Genomic DNA, 21,464 nt, shown 5'->3' on the forward strand with positions numbered 1-21,464 from the left:
TTGGACTTAGGAGTCACAGAGATCTGTGTTCAGATCTGAGTTTTCCTGCATTCAATGTATGTGACCTTGGGCTAGCCACTTAGACTCTGTGAAATAGGTTAATAGTGCTTCCTCCCTAATTGGGGAAGAGCTCGCTGATTTAATATACACAAAGTGCTGGAACAGGACCTGGTGCATAATAAGTGCTCTGGGAACACTGGCCCTGGGGACGCCACTGAGCACAAGCACCCTTTTAAGGCTACTGCAAGTGGCTCCAGGCTTGCTGCTCTCTGACATTTCGCTGAAGCTCATGGGTGGCCCTGAGGCTGAACACGGTGCCTGTGGTGGGTCCAGGTATCACTCCCATGCCAGAGATTAAAGAGCAGTTGGGTGGGAGCTCTTTAAAGAAACTTCTAAGCAACTCCTAGGGAGCATATCTCCCACATTCCTTTGATAGTCAAATCTCCCAGCTTTTACAGGCAACTAAAGACTAGTTTATACAGCAGGGTCTACAGAAGAAACCCTGTCTCTTCCTGATGTCCTTGTTCCAAGGGCCATGGATATGACTGACCGCAGGGACAAGCTTTACTCAGATTACAGGCAGAACTCATGGGAAACTCACTCAACCACAGGCCAACTGCCCTAAGCACTCTGGGCCAGCTCAGATATTTTGTTACTGTATATTCATCTCGTGTTGTGATGACTTAATCTACTAAATGAATTGAAAGCCTCATATCTTTCACCCTGATAAAACTTCTTAAACCATCTCAGTAGTTTATTCTTAATTAGTCTTACACTTAAGGGAATACAGCGATATCTCCCAAACCTCATTTCAGTTGCACTTGTGAACATACTCTCCCAGATACCATACACAGACAACTTGCCCTTGAACAACAACCTGGAAAGAACACAGGACTGGAGCCTAAGAGGCCTGTGTTCAGGGGCCTCTATTCCACTGGCCCTAGCTCCAATATTATGAATCCCTTTGAAATTCTGAGCCTTGATCCTCTTATCCATAAAAAGACTAGAATAGAAATTCCCTCTAAATTTCCTTCCAGCATTAAAAATTTATGAGTTGTTAAATCTTATAAGATGAAAGTGAATAATGCTCAAAAATGAGATTCTGAGATTCAAAAGGGGCAAAGGCCAATCATCTCTTCTCTTGGGCACTGTCACTCCCAGAGAGGGTATGGAAGAAATAACCAAACAGCAGGCAGGGTGGACAGGTAAAAAGAGACAGTACATCTCCAGCAGAGAGACCAACACAAAAGAAGGCCGCCAGAGGTGATGTTAAATAATACTGCATACAGTGTACACATCTCCATTACTTTTTGTGAGGAGCTAATTTTCAACCTGCTAAAATAGACCATATTTTCTTGGTAGATTTATTTTATTCAATTATGCATGCAAGCACTGGGGTGCAGGCCAGAGGTACAGGGGGTGAGAGGATTCACCAGAGACAGAGTGGGGAGCAGAGCAGGCAGATCAACTGAAATACACTGCTGACGGGAGCAGAGGGCGAGTCAGGAGAGGTCTGCTGCACCATGTGGGTCAGCTCCCTGGCCGGGGATTGAACTCATGCCTCAGTGTCTGGTGACAGCTTAATAGTGCTAAGACTTCAACCCCTGCGCCACCAAGGAGAATCACAACATATCTTCTGTAAACTATTTCCATCTTCTCTAATCTGACTTGTTAAAATGGGATAACATCAACTACAAGGATATGGAAATCAGTGTGAAAGAAAAAATAAATTAATATATAATGAGCTACTGTTGGGAACTCTGCCCACAATTCAGAGTAGGATCTGTGGGAATAATGGAGTAATGTGTCCAATTCTTTCCCTCCAGTAGCATGTGGACATGCAGGGCTGAACTGCCCACTACTAACTTCTATGCCTGCCTCTGTCTTACTGTTCTCTGACCACCTCCAGCTTCCTCCCCACTGTGCACATACCCACAAAAGAATACAGCTGCATTCTTAGGTACCCAGGACCTCCTTGGCAACTGTTTTCTTCCTTGAGCGAAGAGAACACTTTTCCATCATAAGGTACAATGACTTGAAATTGAAAGTTGTATTTCTCAATGCCAACTCAAAATAAAAACATCAATCTGTTTCTATTGATTTAGACAGTGTCTTTGACAAATAAACTAAGACGTTCCTAGTCCCTATCTCTGCACCTGTGTCTTAATGTTCTGAGAAATCTGTCAGGTGATTTCATTGTGTGAATGTCTTGGAGTGCAATTACATAAATATCTATGGTATAGCCTATTACACATCTAGGTGATATGTCTATGGAGACCGCCCTCATCTATGCAGTCTGTGGTTTAAGGAAACATCAATAAGCAATGCATGACTGCTTTGTACTCTCCACCACGCTTCCCTGCAGCATGTCCTGTGAGAGCATGAAATCCATGGTGCATGAAATATCTGCAATAAAATTAGGAAGCCATGTGTACAATAAGAGCCTGCATGTTAAGAGAATGAAAGATAAGCCTCAGTGTGGGAGAAAATATTTGCAAACCATGTATTTGATAAAGGGCTTATATCCTTATCCTTTAGAATATATAAAGTGCTTCAATAATAATCAAGCTTCAATAATAAGAAAACATTTCAATTTCAAAAGATTTGAAGAGAAACTTCACCAAAGAAAACACCTGGGGTGGCAAATGAACACATGAATAGATACTTAATAACATTAATCATTAGGGAAATGCAAATTAAAGTTATGATGAATTACCACTTATACCTATGAGAATGGCTAAAATGAAAAAGAAAACAAACAAACCACTGGCAATTTCAAGTGCTGGTGAGGATGCAGTGGAACTGGAACTCTGATACTCTGCTGGAAGTTTTGCAAATTGGCAATGATACTTTGAAAAACAGATTGGTAGTCTCTTATAAAATTATACACACGCTTACCATAAACTTGGCAATCTCACCGCTGGATTTACCCAAGTGAAATGAAAACTTCTGTTTACCCAAAATTGAGTATCCAAATTTATAGCAGTTTTATTTGCAATAGTCAAAAAATTATCCTATAACAGGGCAACTGATAAACTGTGCTATAGCTATACCATAGAACATTACTCAGCAATATAAAAGTATGACTCATGGATACAGACAACAATGTGGATGAACTGCAAATGCACTGTACTTAGTGATTCTATGATACTCTGGAAAAGGCCAAACTACAGATAGAAAACAGGAGATTGACTACAAAGGACACCAGGGACTGTTCTAAATCTTGGTTCTAATGATGATGATATCACTGCATGCACTTGCTAAAACTTGCAGAACTCTATATTAGAAAGGATGACTGCTGTTGCATGTACATTGAAACTTCATAGAAAAATAGAAAACATTGGAACTTATTAATGGAAAACACTAGAATATATTAATAAAAAGATTTTTGAAATAAAATCATAGCAGAAAAAGTCTGAGGCTAATAACATCAACTTGAACTTTTTCACAGACCACAGGTCCACTGCATTTTCAATATTCTACTCCAATTCTAAAGTCACACAAGAGATGGGCGATGATAAAAAAGAAAGCGTTTTACCAATATTTGCCCTCAATTGACTGTGTACCTCAAAGCTCACTGCCCACATGTATATCCACCATCACATCTTCCATTTCCTTACACTCCTTTATATGACATTCAGGACGCTTTATATTTATTCATGATATTTAGCTAAGCAGACTGTCCATGCAGAAGTTTGATCTAGACATGAACAGATTTTGGTCACCCATAAATGATTCTGTAATAAACCAATTACCATAAAGAATCTAATTTTGGCAGACACAAAGTTTAAAAATTTAAACTTCAATTGCATGATAAAATAGCACTGTATTAAATGAGTAGGTTTACCCTCCTACATGAAGAGAACACAGTATTCTACAATGCCTTATTTCAAAAACACAGCCCCCCCAGGGAAAGTGTTAAAGGGCTCTCAGATTAACCCCAAATACCTCCTGCCACTATCAGCCTGAACATCTGACCACAGACCCCTTTTTTCAGAAGGGGTATGCATTTTAACTGGTTCCAGGGGGTTACTGGGAGGATGAATAAAGTAGCAAGTTTCTGTATCACCCTTTATCCTCAGCACAGCATGAGTTTCTGAAGCAGAGATTTGATGACAGGTGGCAGGGAAAGGTCCCGATTTGGGGCTGAAGGTGAAGCAGGCAGCCAGCCCCCAGGCTGTCTCCGGGTCCAGAAGCTTATCATAAGGGCTCCTGGGAGGGGGCAGGAAAGTGTGTCTTATATCAATGAGACCTAATCTCAGGTCCAAACCTAACTTGCCACTTTACATTCCCAACCGCAAACTGACTCTTTGGGCTTAAAACACAGGCAAGTGAAATCCTTAAATGGCAGAAATGGTAGTCTCAGTAAATACTGTAAATTGAGCATCTTTCTAACGATAAGGGGAAAAAAGGGAGCTATCAATGTTCTCCAGACAAAGGGTCAAAAAGCAACTTTACCATGCTGCCTTTTGTGCTCAGTGAAATTACTCATGATAAGCCCCTCAATTTCTAGAGGCTTTGTTCTTGGAAGCTGCTGTAGGTTTGGCCTAGGCTGGCCCTGTTCTTTCAAATTGTTGCAAATGCAGCCTGACTGTATGATGATAAAGATGAATAAAAGAGTAAAAGAAGTGGAAGGGAAGAAAAGGGCCACAGGAAACAAAACTAAAACTAGAGTAAAAGTGGCCATTTTAACAACAGCAACAAACAGACGAAAGTCATTTAAGAGACATAACCAATTGCAGTATGTGGGCCTTGTTTGAATCACAAACTAAAATAACCTAAGGAGAGCATTTCTGGGACAATGAGGAAAATTTTAATACAGGTACATTTAGGTGACGTGGAGGGATTATTGTTGATTTTGCTCACCATGATAAATATTCCAGTTATACAAGAAAATACTTTATTTTCTAGCGATATATATTGGAATATTTAGAGAGAAAATATCATGAAACCTGATTTACTTTAAAATACTCCAGCAAGAGAAGGCAAATAAGCAGCAAATGTGGGAAAACTTTAGTCATTGTTAAATGTAAATTGTAGGTTTGTGGTGGTTTATTTTGCCACTTCCTCTACTTTTTAAGTAGAACATGTTCCCAAGAAAAAATTTTTTAAAGAACAAAATGAAAACCTAAAAAAAAAAAAAAAAACTGAGTAAATGAGAACAAATGAAAGAAGAAATAGCTCTTGAATTAGAACACTCTACTACTATCCGATAGTGATTTTATTGGAGTATTGCACTATGAACACCAAAGTTTAAAAAAAAAAAAAAAGCAATATTTTTATATTCATGCCACAAAGAAAATAAAGCTGTAAAAACTAAGTCAAGAGCTTAGTTGTTTAAAACAGTAATTTCCTAATAATTTATAAAGAATTATTGAGGTGATTGCTTATTGACTATTAGACATAGTCATTGACGAATATAAAACAGGGGAAAGAGGTTAAAGACCAGTGAGGATCCAAAAGAGGTAAAGGAAAGGATATTTGGCCAAAACAATAAATCCCAAATAGTGGAAACCATCTTTAAATACTCGAATAGGTCCTGGGTGGGTGCCAGCTGTTTCCTTATACACTCTGAACAAGTTCCTTTGCCTCTCGGAGTTCAGTTTTCTTATTAGGAAAATGGACGCTATCTTTCTCACAGGGAGCTGTTCCAGGAGTAAATGAAATAATCCGTACTATGCTTCCACACTGCCCAGTCCATGATGCCTAGAAAGTTGCCTGCTCTTATGTCCACAGAAGGAAAGGCTGAGGGGAAAGGGTCTGACGACATGGAAAGTGTGTGGGAAAATGGAGGCAGGCTAGCTGCTGAGAAATCACTAATTAGCCAACAACCACTGACCTGCTTGGGCCCAGGCAGAACTGTGAGGTCAGCCAAAGCTTCAGTCGGTGCCTGGAACCCGCTAGCTGTCTCAGAATTGTTTACTTAAAGCCCCCTCAGAGGTCTGCTTCTCAGTTCTTGCTCTCTCACTCTGTTTGGGCCTGATTCTCAGAGCAGCAAATCTAATCAGCAAATCTATGCTAAATTATTAATGGGATCTGAGAGGTTAATGTGTAACAAGCATATACTCTGACAGAGGCATGCTGGAGACATAAGGCTTCCTGGAGTCCATAGTATCTTGGTGGGAATTCCAGGCAACAAGCAGCCCTCCTCAAATCAAATTGAATTCTAGGCAGGCATTTCAGAATTCCTGCCAGCAAAAGTAAATTATATATAAATGCAATCAAATAAAAGTAGGAACAGGCCGAAAAATTCTCTAACTAGACCAAGACAAAAAGGTTGCAGCTAATGCTATGTTTATGAGCTTTGTGACACTGTTGGACAAATCAACTTCATGGACTTTTCTGTGTCTCAGCTTTTCCATCTGCAAAATGGAGGCTGAGGTAAGGATTAAAATACGTAATCAAGTAAAGCACCTGGAACACAATACGTGTCTGACAAATGTTAGCCATTGTGTGTGTCATTTAGGATTGGATTAGATGGAAGTTAAATAAGGTGCTCTGAAAACTAAAGATTTTCTAGAGGCAGTTTCCATCGGTGTCGTCAATGTGCTCTGGCCCACAGCACACTAAGAAACAGATCTCAGCTCAAGGTCAGGCCCACCTCCTACCAGCTGTGAGACTTTGGATAAATTGCTCAATCTCTCTGAGCTATAAATGTTTCAACTATAAAATAAGGATAATACCGGGCCTCCCCTGGTGGCACAGTGGTTGAGTGCTGGGCTGCGAGGCTGTCCACAGCCTCTGCAGCGCCGGTTCGATCCCAGGCCACCGGCCGAGGGTTCCACATGGCGCGCAGACCTCCCCTGTCTCACCCGCTGCTCCCCTCAGCAGTGTGTTTCATCAGTCTGCCTGTTCTGCTCCCCGCTCTGGCTCTGGTGAATTCTCTCACCCTCCCGTGCTTCTGACTGTACCCAGTGCTTGTGTAAATAAATAAATAAATAAATATTATAAAAAAAAAAAAAGGATAATACCTACCCTATAGTATTGATGAACAGATTATACATGTAATGGATGTAAACTATGAAGCACAATGACTCCCATATGTATATAGTAAGACCTAAAGAAATGATGGCTTTATTTATCCTCTTATATTTTTCAGCCTTTATGATCATAGCCTGGGGAGCCAAACTAAGAAATGACAGTACATTCTAATGAGGATGATGGAAGGGTCCCCGGTACTAATGGAGACTAAGCCATAGTAATCCCACGGTCAGTCCAAAAGGCTTTAGGCAATTAGCTGGCTCAAGATGGAGTCTCAGCTTAGCCCAGCCTTGGTATTCCAAAGAAGTAGCTAAAAGGTAGGTGTTTTATCTGTCTCATTCCCTCCTTCCTTTAATACCCAACTCCCTCTTCAGGACTGACCCCCCCAAAAAAAAAGCATGGGATCTTGACTTGGCTAGTGAATCCTGATGGCATGTGCCATGGGGCTATAAAATAACTACATGCACTATCCCTATTACTTTTTCAACTGAATTTTCTGATTATGAAACAATCAGAGGGCGCACAGTTTAGGGATACAGAATGAAAGCAAAAATACAACATACAAAATGGATAAAGTCTATGTTCCTGCCAACCAAAAAGAATCCCTGTTAATATTTTCATGCATATGGCTACAGACTTTTTTCTTTATACACACATGTCCACCCATACACACTATCACTTTTTGAAAATGAGTTTATACCATATAAACTAGTTCATCACCTACTTGTTCACTGTACATTTATGTATATACATATATAATCCACATCTGTAAACATAAATCATGCCATCATTTTTGATAGCTGCACAAGAATCTATTGAATGCATATCCCAGAAGTTACTGAATTATCCTCCCACCAATGAGTACTTAGGTTTCCAGCTTTTAGTCTAATAAACAGCACTTCACTGAATATTCTCCCATAAACTTCTTTATACAACTGTCCAATTATGTCCTTAAGAGCTGCACAAGTGGTCAATGAATTTACAATTCTTAAATGCCTTAAGAAACAAAAAACAGCTGGTGTGGCTAAGCTGGGAAGGTAAGGAGAGATTTAAGTAATAGGAAAAAACACGGTCTTTTAGGCCCAGGCAAACAAAACAACCTTCTGTCTTCTTTCTCCCCTGGCTTTCTTGCACTCAGTTACCAGGAAATAGGTCTATCTCACTGATAAGAACAACTAAATCCTCTTGTACAAAATTCAGGGCCAAATAGAGTATCTGTGAGGCAGAACTTGGGGTTTCATGTGAAAATGCAATGTGAAGGATCAGCAGGAAGTGGCTTATAAAAGCAACAAAACCTCCAGGGTGAGCCTGCCACTTAGCCCCCCAGTGTGTGGGCAGGCTGTGGTCGCGGTCAGGTCAGTGACCTTCACTGAGGACCCCAGTGTCGGGGACACAGTTGTCAGAAGGGCTGTATTCCACAGGAAAGAGAAGATCCCCACACCTAAGCCTGAATCCCAAGGAACATACAAACTGGCTGAAAAACATAAATCAATACAAAACAATCCAGTGGCCCCCATTGTACACACATAAAAATAACGAAGATGTTGAAAAAGAGACGATCCGGGAAGGGCAGCCACTGGGCTGAGAGAAACTCATACAAAATGATATCTTAACATAGAAGAAGCAAGCAGAGAGTTGCCAGTTCTGCCACTTGCTGACAGGGTGACCTTGGGCAAGTCCCCAAAGGCCTTTAAAGACCAGGTTACCAAGATGCTATAAGCTTAATCACATGAAGCTGATTGGCTCTCATTTTGAGATTTCCTTCCCAGTTTTAATTTCCATTTTCATAATGTTTTAAAAAACAATCTACCATCATTCAGAGATTGTCCACCATCTGCTGAACACTGTCCTGGGAGCTTTCTTTATTTCACGGTCACTTAGGCCTGACTACACCTTGGAAGGTATGCATGCTATTCTCGCTTTATGCTTTAAAATATGTTCAAGGTCACACAAACTGACTGGAGTTAGGGGATGGTTCCTGGATTTATCCTCTTGATAGAGAGGAATTAACAAATACTTCATGGCTGAATGAATAAATATACCCATGAATAAATGAAGGTGCAGACTCCAATCTAAACTCGTGAAGATGTTATTACATCAGGCTCCTGTACATACCTATTCACTATTGCAGAATCTATTATTGAAAATTGCATTCCTCCTGTTTTGTTCCCCACTCTGGTGAATCCTCTCACCTCCCACACCTCTGGCCTGTACCCCAGTTCTTCTATGCATAAATAAATCTTAAAAAAAAAGAAAATTGGACAAATATCAAGATTCAGGAATAAGTGAGGCTTAGATTGCATCTGCACGCAGCAATGGAATAGTCATAATGCCCCACTCGGGGCAGACCCCTGTAGTCCAGCAAAGTAAGAGTTACACCTAGCTCAATAGGGGGCTTCCAGAGCCTGGTCCAAGCGTTGGACCATCTTAAATTCTGATGGGTTGGTGCTGAATTTATAGGTATAACTCCTGGAAATAAATAACTTAACATCTCAGGGCTATGGTTTTATCATTTATATCGAATTGGCATGTTAATCTGGAGCTGATTTTTTTTTTTTTTAGAAATACCCTTTTTTTTTTTAAAGATTTGTTTATTTATTTATACAAGCACTGGGTACAGTCAGAAGCACGGGAGGGTGAGAGAATTCACCAGAGCCAGAGTGGGGAGCAGAGCAGGCAGAAGGACAGAAGTACACTGCTGAGGGGAGCAGCAGGCGTGGCAGGAGAGGTCTGCACGCGATGTGGGACCCTCGCTGGCTGCCCGGATCGAACTGGCGCTGCAGAGGCCCCAGTGCTCAACCACTGCGTCACCGGGGAGGCCCCTGGAGCTGATTCTTACAGGTTTTTCCAACTCAAATATTCTATCATCCTATGGGATGATAAATTAGAAAGAAATGATGGTCCAGAAATGATTACCCAGGTCCAGGGTAATGCAAACAGTAAGTGATGTAGTAGTTGTTGCCTTAAATTCATCTTTAGCAGCCACTCTTACATTTAGCTGAACTTCTGGATCACTGGAGTAAACCCACTGTGTTTTGCTCTATGTCATTTGCTCAGGAGGGGTTTGTTAGTTTAAAGAATCTGCATATCTGCATTTGCATGAGGCGCCCTGTGTACTTTAAAGTTAACTCTTGGTTACCAACCACACTGGGGAGGTGGGAGTGGGGGGAAACACCTGAATGGACTAATGTTCTATTCTCAGGCAGCCTTTTTCCTTCCTGGCCTTATATTCCCCACCACACACACCTATTTTCACTCCCTGTGCAAAGGCTACGTGGTTTTGGAGGTTTTCATGACCTGCTGGTCTGTCTCTCTAATGGCTGTTGGTGAATTGTGTCATATTACAAGTTATATCCTACTGTTCTGAATTCAAATCCTGCATCTGAATTCAAAGAAGGGGTGTAGAAGCAGCTGGAATACAGAAACCAGAGTAGCATAGTCTAGCAGCAACCTGTGGAAGAGCCAATCAGAACTGCGGGGCTCCCAATTCATCACCTGAGCTAAGGAAGGGTTTTTGTTGGCAAGCAAAAACCAGCAAGAAAACCAAAAGTTGGCACTGGTGACTTGGAGGGTGGCTCTTAGAACCCAAATAGCAATAATGATTAGAACCCAAGTAAGTTTTTGTTTTCTAATTAAGACATCTCCTGTCATCCTCAATGTTGTCACATTCCTTTTTCTTTTGTTTTTCACAAAACTTGATAATGACTTGTCCTCCTGCCCAGAAAATGAATGGTTCATGAATTAGGTAATTATTATTGAAAATAAGCATGATTTATTTTTTGAATGACAGCAATAAGACTTCTCTCTCTCACATACTCCCAAATGCATGCACAGAGAAAAGTGGGACAAGGAATAAGACAGGCAATTATGGGTTGCCATTAGGGACTAGCTGCCTCATTTCTGACAGCTTTGTCTTTTTTACTATATATAATGGAGTAAAAAAATGGTAGCCACCTCCTGGAACTGTGGTAAGCATTAAGGGAAATAGTATAGGTAATGTCCCTCCTAATCCCCTTCCTTGACTCTACAGAGTTGAAGTAACAGAATATCTCCGTTGTATTCCTTCCATCCCTGGGGTAAGAACACAGCACTGGATCAGATAAAGCCAAAGACCTAAGATAGTATAACTTACCACTTGGCTACTTCTGGGTTATAAGTAATACAAGAACTGGGGTACAGGCCAGAGGTGCAGGGGGTACCAATGCTATATTCTATTAAGGATTCACTTTAGAAATAATTCCAGGAGAGAACAGGACACCATACTTTGCCCCAGGAGAAGAACCGGATGCAGATATAACAAGGAGGAATGAATGGTCATTTCGAAAGCATGTGAAAAAGTTCCCTGTTGGTCTCAATTGGATATACCAGCTATACCTCAAGAAGTTTCTTAATCTGGAGATGCAACTTTTAAAAACAGAATAAGGAGAAGCATAAATTTTTAGAAACTCGAAGTCCAAGAATAAAAATAGTATTTTAATGAACATCCTAAAACAGGACTAAACTAGAGGATAATTGTTAATGATAAGCTATCATCAGTGAGGAAGTAACCAGGCTTCAAAGACAGGATTGCTTCAAGATTGCAGATTGGGAAACACCAACAAGCATATGTTTCCCACAGCCTCCAGAATGACATATCTTGACCAAGCATGTTAGCATAAACCCTTAAAGAATCTTCTGGCCAGGATGAAGGAATCTACAAATGCCCTCCAACTGGCTAGTCTTGGAAGGCATAGACTGATCTGACTGAAACCTGACAGAGCCACCTACAATTCCAGTCCTATATTTCCAGAAGCCTTAAATCAATAGTTAATCTGAAGTTGATAAAAAAAAGTCTCAATAGACACAAAGAAGTTTTTGTTAGTTTCATGTGTAGAATTTGTTGCAATCCTACATGGTGAAACAAAACACAAAAACACAGAGGAGTAGAAAACATCAAGAGAACACAAGCAATTACTGATGGAGGACATGGCTAGAACAGCCTCACAATATTACTAAAGCTTAATTCTAAACATTAGCACTCCAACAAGAGGCAGCTGGACCCAAAATAAGATACGAGCCACCGCTTTTTTAAGTACAAATCCTGACTTTGTCTTTTGTTATCAGCTTAAAGTCACAAAAGCTCCCTTTAGCTTTGGGAATATACCTACCTTGCTGAAGACTAAATGAAAGATACTGCACATAAAGCACTTTGTAGAATGAGAATGAGCAACATCTTTGTAGTATGGAAATTAACCCATCTCAGAGCCAGGACCTCTGCTTAAGCAAGAAGCAAATACCTGAGGTGTCACACACACGCCTTCCCGTGGAGGGCTCTCTGTGCGGGTTACTGCGCCTATAGATAATGTGGGGTTTGTTTTGCTCCTCTTCATCTTCTTGTTCATCAATGGACAGTAGTGGTTCAATAAAATAATCCCCATCATGGGACCGGAATGTGCCCAGCTGCAAAGAAGAGAGACGTGAGGTTGATTTAACGTAACTCAATTAATGGAAAGAAAACAACTGCAGAGCAGGCCGAGCAGAGGCGGTACCATTTCACCCCGTGCCTTTCCCCGAGGGCTGCTGAAACTGAAACTGCTGCCGACATATTTGGAAAAGCAGTTTATTTCCACTCTCTGCCACATTAGCACCTTATTCTTGCACCTGCCATCCAAATATGTCTCTGAGAAATAATTCTTTGGGAGGGGCCTCCCTGGTGGCGCAAGGGGTTAAGCTTCAGCACTATGAGGCAATCCACAGCTACTGCAGCATGAGTTCCATCCCCAGCCAGGGAGGTTACCCACATGGTGCAGCAGACCTCTCCTGTCTTGCCTGCTGCTCCCCTCAGCAGTGTCTTTCAGTCAAACCACCTGTTCTGCTCCCCACTCTGTCTCTGGTGAATCTTCTCACCCCTTGCACCTCTGGCCTGTACCCCAATTCTTGTATACATAAATAAACAAATCTTAAAAGCAAAAAGAAATACTTCCTTGGTTCTCAAGTTCTAATCATACTAACACCTACATGCTATTGAAAGAGACTGTTTCAGTCTTGAAACTTGGGACTAGTGTGAACCCCAGAGGGGACGAGCTGCCCTCTAGAAGCCTTATCATTAATTTGAATTCAGGAAATATATCTTAACCACAAGACATTTAAATATTTCAGTTCAAATCCTGATTGTTACTCATTGTTACTCATTGTTACTCATTAGCTGCTAATAGTCACTGATCCTTTCTCTAGCATCCCTATCTGTGCAATGGAAATATACCTACCTCACTAAGATGATGACATTCCACCTATGATGTGGGCATGTAAGTCACTGCCCCTTCCCTTTGATAGGATACAAGGTCTTGGAGTGAGGCTGTCCTAAGTTTCAGCCCACCCCTACCCACCCACCTTGGCAATTCCCTTAACTGCTGTGAGATTCAGCTTCCTTATCAACTGGAGATCAAAAATACTTATTGTAATACTGCAGATTAAATGAAATAATGCATGTGAAGTGCTTAACAAAGTGACACCTTTTAAGGGCTTAGAACACATTAGTGGCTTTGGTGTTGTTTGTTAGCCTCTTAACCACCAGACTACAATTTGCTTTGTCCAGTCATTCAGTGAAAGAGGTAACTCTTTTTCCTCCCCTTCCTACAAATCTCCAAGTTTTCCTAATGAAAAATCATGTGCAAGCTGAACCGTCCAAACCAAACATTACAAGAGAGCTGGAAAGTTCCTATACCATGTCAATGGGCAGAGCTTAAAGGGAGAAAATCTCCATTATTTATTTTTCCACATTGGGGCAAAACAAAAAATAAGCAGAGACCCTTTACCTGACTGACCTTGAAAGTCCTTGACAGCATTAGTATTATCCAGGCATTTGTTTGAAATTCAAATAATTGGGTTCTACCCCAAATCTGATCTAAAGTCTAAAAATCTCAGTGGCAAGGTGGAGGAACTGACAATTTGATGAGATTCTAGGGTATTCTTATGTGGTGAACTTTTGAAAGTATGAGGGTAAAACACTAGGGTTTCCAAAACCAGCTAAGCATCTTAGCCTGGAAAACTTTTTAAAAAATTAGAGATTTGGGCATTATACCATACACAAGGATTCAGGATTTCCAGGGATAGGTCAAGAAACTCTATTGCTTAAAAGCTTTCCAAAAAAGAAAAAAATAACCATGAAACTACATTAAGTGAGAAAGTCAAAAGACAGATATCAGATGGTTTCCCTTACCTGTGGAATATAAATAACCAGAAAACATATACTGGGAAATGACAGCACAAATAATTCTTAGACTCTGGGAAAAATAAACTGGTTACTAGAACAGGGGCAGAGGGAGAAGAGGATAGGAAATTGGCATGGGAGGTCTGGTGGAGGGTGAGTGAATCGTGTATATACGGAGAAGTTAAAAACGTAACCCCGAAGTTATAAAGACAAGTAAATGACATACAAATTAATTTCAAAAAGTATAAATTAAGAAATGAAAAACAAATTAAAAAATCAAGTTTGCACACGATCCACAGCCACTGGCTCAAGGAAGGGACAGCCTGGTGTGGTCAAACTAAAAGACAAGGGCCTCCCCAGTGACGCAGCGGGTTGAGCGCAGCTCCGTGAAGCTGTCTGCAGCCTCTGCAGCACAGGTTCGATCCCGGCTGGCCAGGAAGTGACCCACGTGGCACGGCTGACCTCTCCTGTCTTGCCCACTGCTCCTCTCAGCAGTGTTTTTGGTCTGTCTGCCTGTTCTGCTCCCCGCTCTGTCTCTGGTGAATCCTCTCACCCTCCAGCACCTCTGGCCTGTACCCCAGTTCTTGTATAAATAAATAAATCTTAAAAAAAAAAAAACAAAAAACTAAAAGATGAGTAGCTGGATACCCAAGAAGATATTTGACAAATTCATTCTCATCCAGCCAACTCTTCCTGCTTTCAGTACACAACGCTAGTGTCTTCTGAGCCACAGAGTAGGAAACGTACATCACTTAAGCCTCTTAGACACGGGCCAAAAGCATTAGGAAGGAGCTTGGGAGCTCATCTGATGAAAATCGGGCCCTTGGATTGGCAAAAGGGGAAGCTGAGGCCAGGGAGAAGTGACTTGTCCAAAGTTCCTCTTCAATCATAGAAAAGCAGCTAAACAGTGTCAGTGTAGATTCAAAAATTAAGCTGCCCTGAATATTCTAATGCCTCTGTATAAACAAGCTTTGAAATACACTGTATGAATATAGTCAGAGAGGCTGCGTGCGACCACAACGCTACCAAAAACCAACTGTGTGAGACCTTGGGCAACTCTCTATGCCTCAGTGTCTTCATCTTTAAAATAGGTTGTTGTGAGGATTTGAGTAAGATAATGGACATGCACAGTACTCATGACCGTGCCAGGCACACAATCAGTGTTCAATAAATGGCATCTACATGATGCCAAATTAACTTTGTGGCCAACTCAGAAATGAGTTGTTTGATGGAAGAGTAATCCTTTTTTCGGTTAAGGTAATCATTTATTCAAACACATGTACTAAGGACCTACAATATACAAGGCTCCAGGATGAGAGTGAAACACAATGACACTGACCCTGCTGCCAGGAGAAAGGGATAGTACATGGGCACCAAGAGAAAGTACAACAAGTGGCACAATGGTAAGACATACTAGTAAGTATCCAAGAAGTTGGACAGGGAAGATGACATCCGTCGGAAGGGCTAGGAAGAGGCTTGCTAGAGAGGCATGTAAATTACACTTTAAAAGAAGGGGGTGATTCAAGTGTGTGAAGATGCATGAGAAGACCAAGTAAATCTAAAGGTGCAAAGAGAATGAGCTAGGACTAGGAAAATTCAGAGAAAGGAGCAAAAGCAGATTGCCTGAAACAGAATTTGTGGAGGAAAGATTGAGAGACGAGATGGCGTACAGACGTGTGCAGGGTGAGGAGGTCCTATCACAAAAGGTCTGAAGTGCCAGACAGGGGAGTTTGGAAGTGCTTACCGGGCAATGGCAAGCTCTGTAAAGTAAGATGCCAGGGCAGTGATGAGATCTTTAATCCAGTGTCACTTACGTATTAGTGTGAGCAGCACTTGCTGTGGAGGACAAGGCTGAAGGAGAAAAGAAGCCAGGTGGAACTATCTTAGGAATCAGTCCTAAGAGAGAGGACAGGGGGCTGGAATGAGGGTTGAGGTGTTCACGAGAAGTGAGTCACACACCTGAGGTGGAGTTCAGCGAAACTGGTAACTGGCTGGGGGTGCAGGGGTGAGAGAGGTTGGCATGGCCCATACTAAAGAGCAGGAGATTGCTGTTAGAACAACACAACACTACCTTACGTAAGTGGTAAGGGAAAGTCTTGGCGGGGGAGAGGGGTAAGATAAACTGAAAGATAAAAGGGTGAGGGCTTTGGGGCTGGATGAATCGCTTAAGATAGAAATAGTGTGCATGCATTTAAAATGGAATTCAGACATTTTTCCAGAAAAAGAATCAGAGAGTAAATTAAAGGTAACTTGGGGTTATCACAGTCTAACCAGGAGTTTCTGAAGTCCGAGGCCTCAGTTCCCAAAGAGAGTTACCACTCGTCCATCCGCGTGCGCGTTACCACCCAATAGAAATTAAGGTCCTGCGCAGCAAAATATTCATGCAACTGCGGGGGCCACTCAGCGGGGTGTGGAGGCGGGGAAGGAGGAGGAGTAAAGGCTGTTTACAAACTTGACATACACACGCAGTGCTAATCGCAAGGTTCTGGAATTGGGGTTACAATCTTGGGATCTGGAGGCGCTCTGATGCCCGGGGTTCAGGCACCTGACTATGCCCACCCAGGCCATAACTTAATGAAGAACGGAAGGATTTCTGCGCTCTGGCCCTAGGTCTGAGGGCAGCGATGACTCACTTGCAGCACCCCATCCCTCTGTGCCAAACTGTCGTCTCCGCCCACCCCGAACCATCTCAACGATGCGCTGCTGCGGCTCCGGGTGCGTTGCTGGGGGATAACAAGGGCACAATTCCATCCCTATATCTCAGCAAGGGAAACCTCTTTGCCAGTCTCCAGGCTTTTCTTGCTCCCCACCCAAACCTTCGTGGAGCGGCGGAGATGGATGCAACACTCAGACCCGGAACTTCATACCCACCAAGAGAGCGCGGAGAGGCCAGCCGAGCGAGCGCCCGGGGTAAGTATCTGTGCGCTCACGTAGAGAAAAGTGACGGGAATGTGGGTGTTGAGGGGCAGAGTAAACACAGCAGCGGCTCGCAGTGCGCACAATGCTGTGCGCTGGAGAAGCCGGACCCGGGAAAGTTTCTGCGTCATTCGCGCGTAGTAGAAACGCACGTCGCTTGGGAAAGTCAAGGACCACTCTCATTTGCGCAGAAACCTTACGGCGGGTTTTCCAATGTCCATAGGGGGGACAGGGTGGGGGGCGGATGGCCTATGGTACCTACTGGAGGGCAAATAGGGGTGGGGTGGGGAAGGGAATCAGCGGGCCAGGGTACCAGGTTGGAACCCTGCTAAGTGCGCATTCTGCTGCGCAGGAAGGTGGCTGCCCCGCCCTCCTTTCCTAGAGAAAAAGGCGCTTTGGGCTCCCTCTTTGGATTTTGTGCAACCCCCATGGGTGGCAGAAACCCCCCCCACACCAAAATAATGTCAGGGAAGACTCTCCAGTCTGTCTCACACTATTTCCGCTTTTCCGGTACACCCCGCCAGCAGGGTGCAGACTCGGACTGTGCCGCACCCCCATTCCTAGTTTCCACCCTAATTCGAAGCGTCCGGGGTAGGCTCCGCCCTCTTCCCCGCCCCGGAGTCCTAGGCCCACCCTTCCGTTCTTGGGACAGGACCTTTCACGTCAATCCTGTTCAGCCTCAGGGTTCCTGGCGCGTGGAAAAAAAAAAAAAAAAAGGCCCTGAGAAAACTTAGGGACTCTACGCACCGCCCCCACGACACGCAGAGAAGGAACTCCCAGTACCCTAGACTTGGATATTCTCAACCCACACGCCGGACTCAAGATGCGCCAATAAGGAATCGGGTCCTCCTTAAGCTCGGCAGCTCCGCTCCTGGGCGGCCGAGTTTGCTGGTAGGAAGGACTGCTCTCTCTTGAGTTTGGAAACCAAACTTCCAAGCCGCCTCGCGGCACCGGGCTAAGGGCAGCTGTGCCAAGTTTCGACCCTAGAAAGCACCGAAACGTCCAGAACCCCCCGAGGGCGGATGCGTGCGCTCCTCTCCAGTGTTCGCGCACGCACTGGGCTACCCACCCAAACCGAAGGACGAGAACGAGTTTCTAGCTGATTTTAACGCCAGAGCGGAGACTGGGTGCAGTAAGGATCTTAGGCTAAAGAGCAACAAGTCTTCCCGAGTGTGTGAAGAGGCGGGAGGGGAAGGGAGGGGTGGAGGCGCGCTCCCACTTACCATTCCTGAGCAGAGGCTGATGACGGCCGTGTGTTCGGACTTGGTATTGACATGGCCTTTGTAGAAACAGTGTTTGAGTTCTGATTCCTCCTCGGAATAAAACTTTGTCTGGTTCATCCCAGGCGCCCCGAGGAGGGTGACAGTGAATAGTGGAGCGATAAATCCGGCATGGGCGGTGAGATTAAATAGAAACTGCTGGCCGAAGGCAGAGAGGCGGTAATGCGCCTGGGGGGAGGTAGAGGAAGAAGAGGAGGCAGCGAAGGCAGGCCAGGGGTCAGAGGCAGAATTAATGCTCCGTCGCCTTCTTTTGAAGTGCACGTTCGCGGGAAAGGGTTCTCCTAGAGCATTCACTCGGATGGGAGACGCGACTTCGTATTCTTGCAGGGTCTCTAAGAGTTGCACTGCAGAGAGAAGCAGAGACACATGAATCAAATAACTAAATTTCCCCCAAGTTTTAATTTAAAATGAAGGGGTGTTCTCGTCTTGGGTTACTTTCCAGGATTATTATTTTTTTTTTCTTCCCATGAGTCAATCTCTTCAGCCTCCCGGCGGTAGAAAAATATTTGCTGAGCACCTACTATGTGCCAGGAACCGTGCTGGCACATAGGCGCGGAGGATATCCCTTTCGGACGGAGCCAGACAATGAGCACGTCAAAATACATAATTTCAGATCCTGAATAAAATAAAGCATGCAGCTATCGGGTGCCCCCAGTTATTAAGTAACTAGTTTGGGGGATAGGGATTGGGAAGGCGAAAGACTAGGAAGGCTAAAAGCAAACTGGGGGAAGAAGGGTGTGGAGGAAGTTTGTTCCGTGGTGAATCTCCTTAGAAATGTCCTGGGAATGACCGAAGAAAGGAGAGGCTGCAAAGCGGGAGATAATTCTTTCTAGGAAAAGGAGAGCGGCCTCCGCTGCGGGGTGCCGGCTGCCGGGCGCGGAGGTGTCCCGGGGCCAGCGCCTCGTTACCTTGCCTCGGGTGCAGCCTGTCCTTGCGCACGGCGGCCGCGGCGTCTGGGCTCCCCATCTCGGCCAGGTCCGGCACCAGGAGCGTTAGCAGTGTGGCCCAGGATACAAACTGCATGGTGCTCCCCACCCCTCCCCCTGCCACCCCCGCTCCCCTCCCTCCTGCCCTCCTTGGCTGCGGTGGCGACGCGAGGCAGCGGCCGCGGAGAGCGCGCGGAGCCGGGCGCCCGCCGCCAACTTTTGACTTTAGGAGTCGCTGAGGTTGCGTCGCGAGGGTCCCGTCTGCGCTCGGCTGAGCAACGCCGCCGCCTGCCGAGAGCTGAGCGGCTCGAGCCGCAGGAGGAGCAGGAGGAGCAGGAGGAGGAGGACTGGGGCTCGGTTGCTCGGCCGCATAATGTCCAGGGAGCTGGCAGGAGAAGGCGCGGGACTTGCGCTCCGAGGCGCGCCGGGCGCCCTGTGCTGCCGGGGATAGCGGAGCCGCTTCTTGAATGGGGGGTTGGGGGGGCGGAGGCTGGCGGAGGGGGGGCGCGGGTCCTCCGCCGCTCAAATACCCTGGGTGCCCGCCTCTAAGAGGAGGGGGGTGGAGAAAGCGTAGCAAACGGGGACCGCCTCCTTCCAGACTGTGTCCCCTCCTCAGCCGGCCGGTGTGGGACTCTCGCCGGCGTCTGGCAGCTGGAGACGGAGGCCCGAGACCCCGCGCAGCCGATCGCGGTCCCTGCCACCTCGTGGAGTTGGGGTTTTCAGAGGCTCCTGCCCAAGGCAGGGAAAGCGGAGAAAGTTCTCTCCCCTTTCCTTTCTGGCTCTTGCAATCTCTGGTATCTCGTACCCTCTCGCTCGCCCCCTGTGCGCTCTCTCTTCGCTGCCCCTTCTCCTTGCTGGGTCCCGGCTTCTCTCTTTTCTCTTCCTTACTCTGGTGTTTCAGTGCCCCTCCCCGCCTCGCACCCCCACTTCTACCCAACTCCTCCCGCCAAGGTCCCTCCCCCCCCTTACTGCGCCCCTATTTTCCGTATTTCTCCCTTTCCTCTTTCCTGTTCCCATCTCTTCCCAACAGTTCTGTCCTCCTTTATCTCTTTAGGAAGCTCTCTCTGTTGCAGTCTGCCTCCTTCTTCTGACTTCTTCGGAGTGAAAGTGTCCCATTGCAGAAGCGCCTTCCTTTTCTACAGCTGCTCATTTGGGAGGAGATTTGGCATCTGAACTAAGCTGTCCGGATTTAGTCGCCCCAAGTCAAGAGTTTTGCAGTCCGGGGAGTGTTTCACATCCGTGGTCTCCTTAAAGTTTCTCGGAGCTTTTAAACTGTGTTTTCCCCAACCCCTACCCTCATCCTGACAAGGTCCTCAGCTTTCTGTGAGTCCAGCCCCAGAAGGTTAAGAGCGAGTCTAGGCAGTGGGTAGGAGTGGACCTTGAGCCCATGACAGCTCCAGGGTTTAGAGAGCCGAGGAGAGGCAGTGCACAGGGAGACAGAGTCTTGGACTCCGAGGGGAAGCACCGGTCTCAGGGATTTCTCAATCACTTCCACTTGCCTTGTGCCAGACAAAGATGCTTGAAGCAGCAAGCAGCTCAAAGCTGACACTTAAAGCTACACCTACCTCTGCCTCGGGATGCAAATTTGGGGGGCGGGGGCGGGGAGAGAATTGTTTAATCCTGCATAGTTCAAAAGCACTTCTTTCACCAGCCCTCAATTTCAAGATAAAGGAAATGGCAGTTTTGGTTAAAGATATGAGTAATGTGTATTTGCCCAGAACTGTAGTTCTCTGTTGCTTGCTAGGTTGTCAGTCAGGCTTGAAAATACTTAAGATTGCCAGCACCAGGTCAATAGCAGTAAGTGTCAATATTCTGAAAATAGTAATATATTAATGCAATATTTTTCCTGGTGGAAGGGAAAACGACTTGGCAAGACCCTGTTTTTCTAAAGAAGTTGTTAACCAATTGGATTAATATTGCTATTGTCTAATTTATACTGAAAGTTGTAATGGCTATAGGCAATTGTATATAAAAATAGTAAAATAGCAACACATATAAAGCACACAATATTTTAAAAGGATATTTTAAATATTTTTCTTGTCTTCAAAATAGTTCACTAAAATACACTTTTTTCTAATACACAATCTTTCTTTTAATTATCTATTAAAACTTACCACAATCACAGGGCCTGAGAGTTGCTAAGAGTTCAGCAAGGAACAGAAAAATATCAAG

At 44.5% G+C, this 21,464-nt stretch overlaps 1 protein-coding gene across 3 annotated transcripts in view; it reads right to left on the reverse strand.

Moving 5' to 3' along the window:
* The window catches only part of ADAMTS9 (ADAM metallopeptidase with thrombospondin type 1 motif 9), a 166,631-nt gene extending 146,864 nt beyond the window's left edge, over positions 1-19,767 (reverse strand). For 2 of the 3 annotated variants that reach the window (XM_037492298.2, XM_037492290.2), the window contains exons 1-3: positions 19,275-19,767; positions 18,310-18,710; positions 12,258-12,420 (exon numbers count right to left, since the gene is read on the reverse strand). In XM_037492298.2, coding sequence (XP_037348195.1) covers positions 12,258-12,420; positions 18,310-18,710; positions 19,275-19,389 — 679 coding nt within the window. In that variant the 5' untranslated portion in view covers positions 19,390-19,767. The remainder of the gene's footprint in view (positions 1-12,257; positions 12,421-18,309; positions 18,711-19,274) is intronic. The other variant, XM_054695303.1, reaches the window with a different exon arrangement.
* Positions 19,768-21,464: the final 1,697 nt, after the last annotated feature.

The sequence above is a fragment of the Talpa occidentalis genome, unplaced genomic scaffold (genome assembly GCF_014898055.3).
Source record: "Talpa occidentalis isolate TD23 unplaced genomic scaffold, MPIMG_talOcc4v2.1 talOcc4.10, whole genome shotgun sequence".
Lineage (NCBI taxonomy): Eukaryota > Metazoa > Chordata > Mammalia > Eulipotyphla > Talpidae > Talpa > Talpa occidentalis.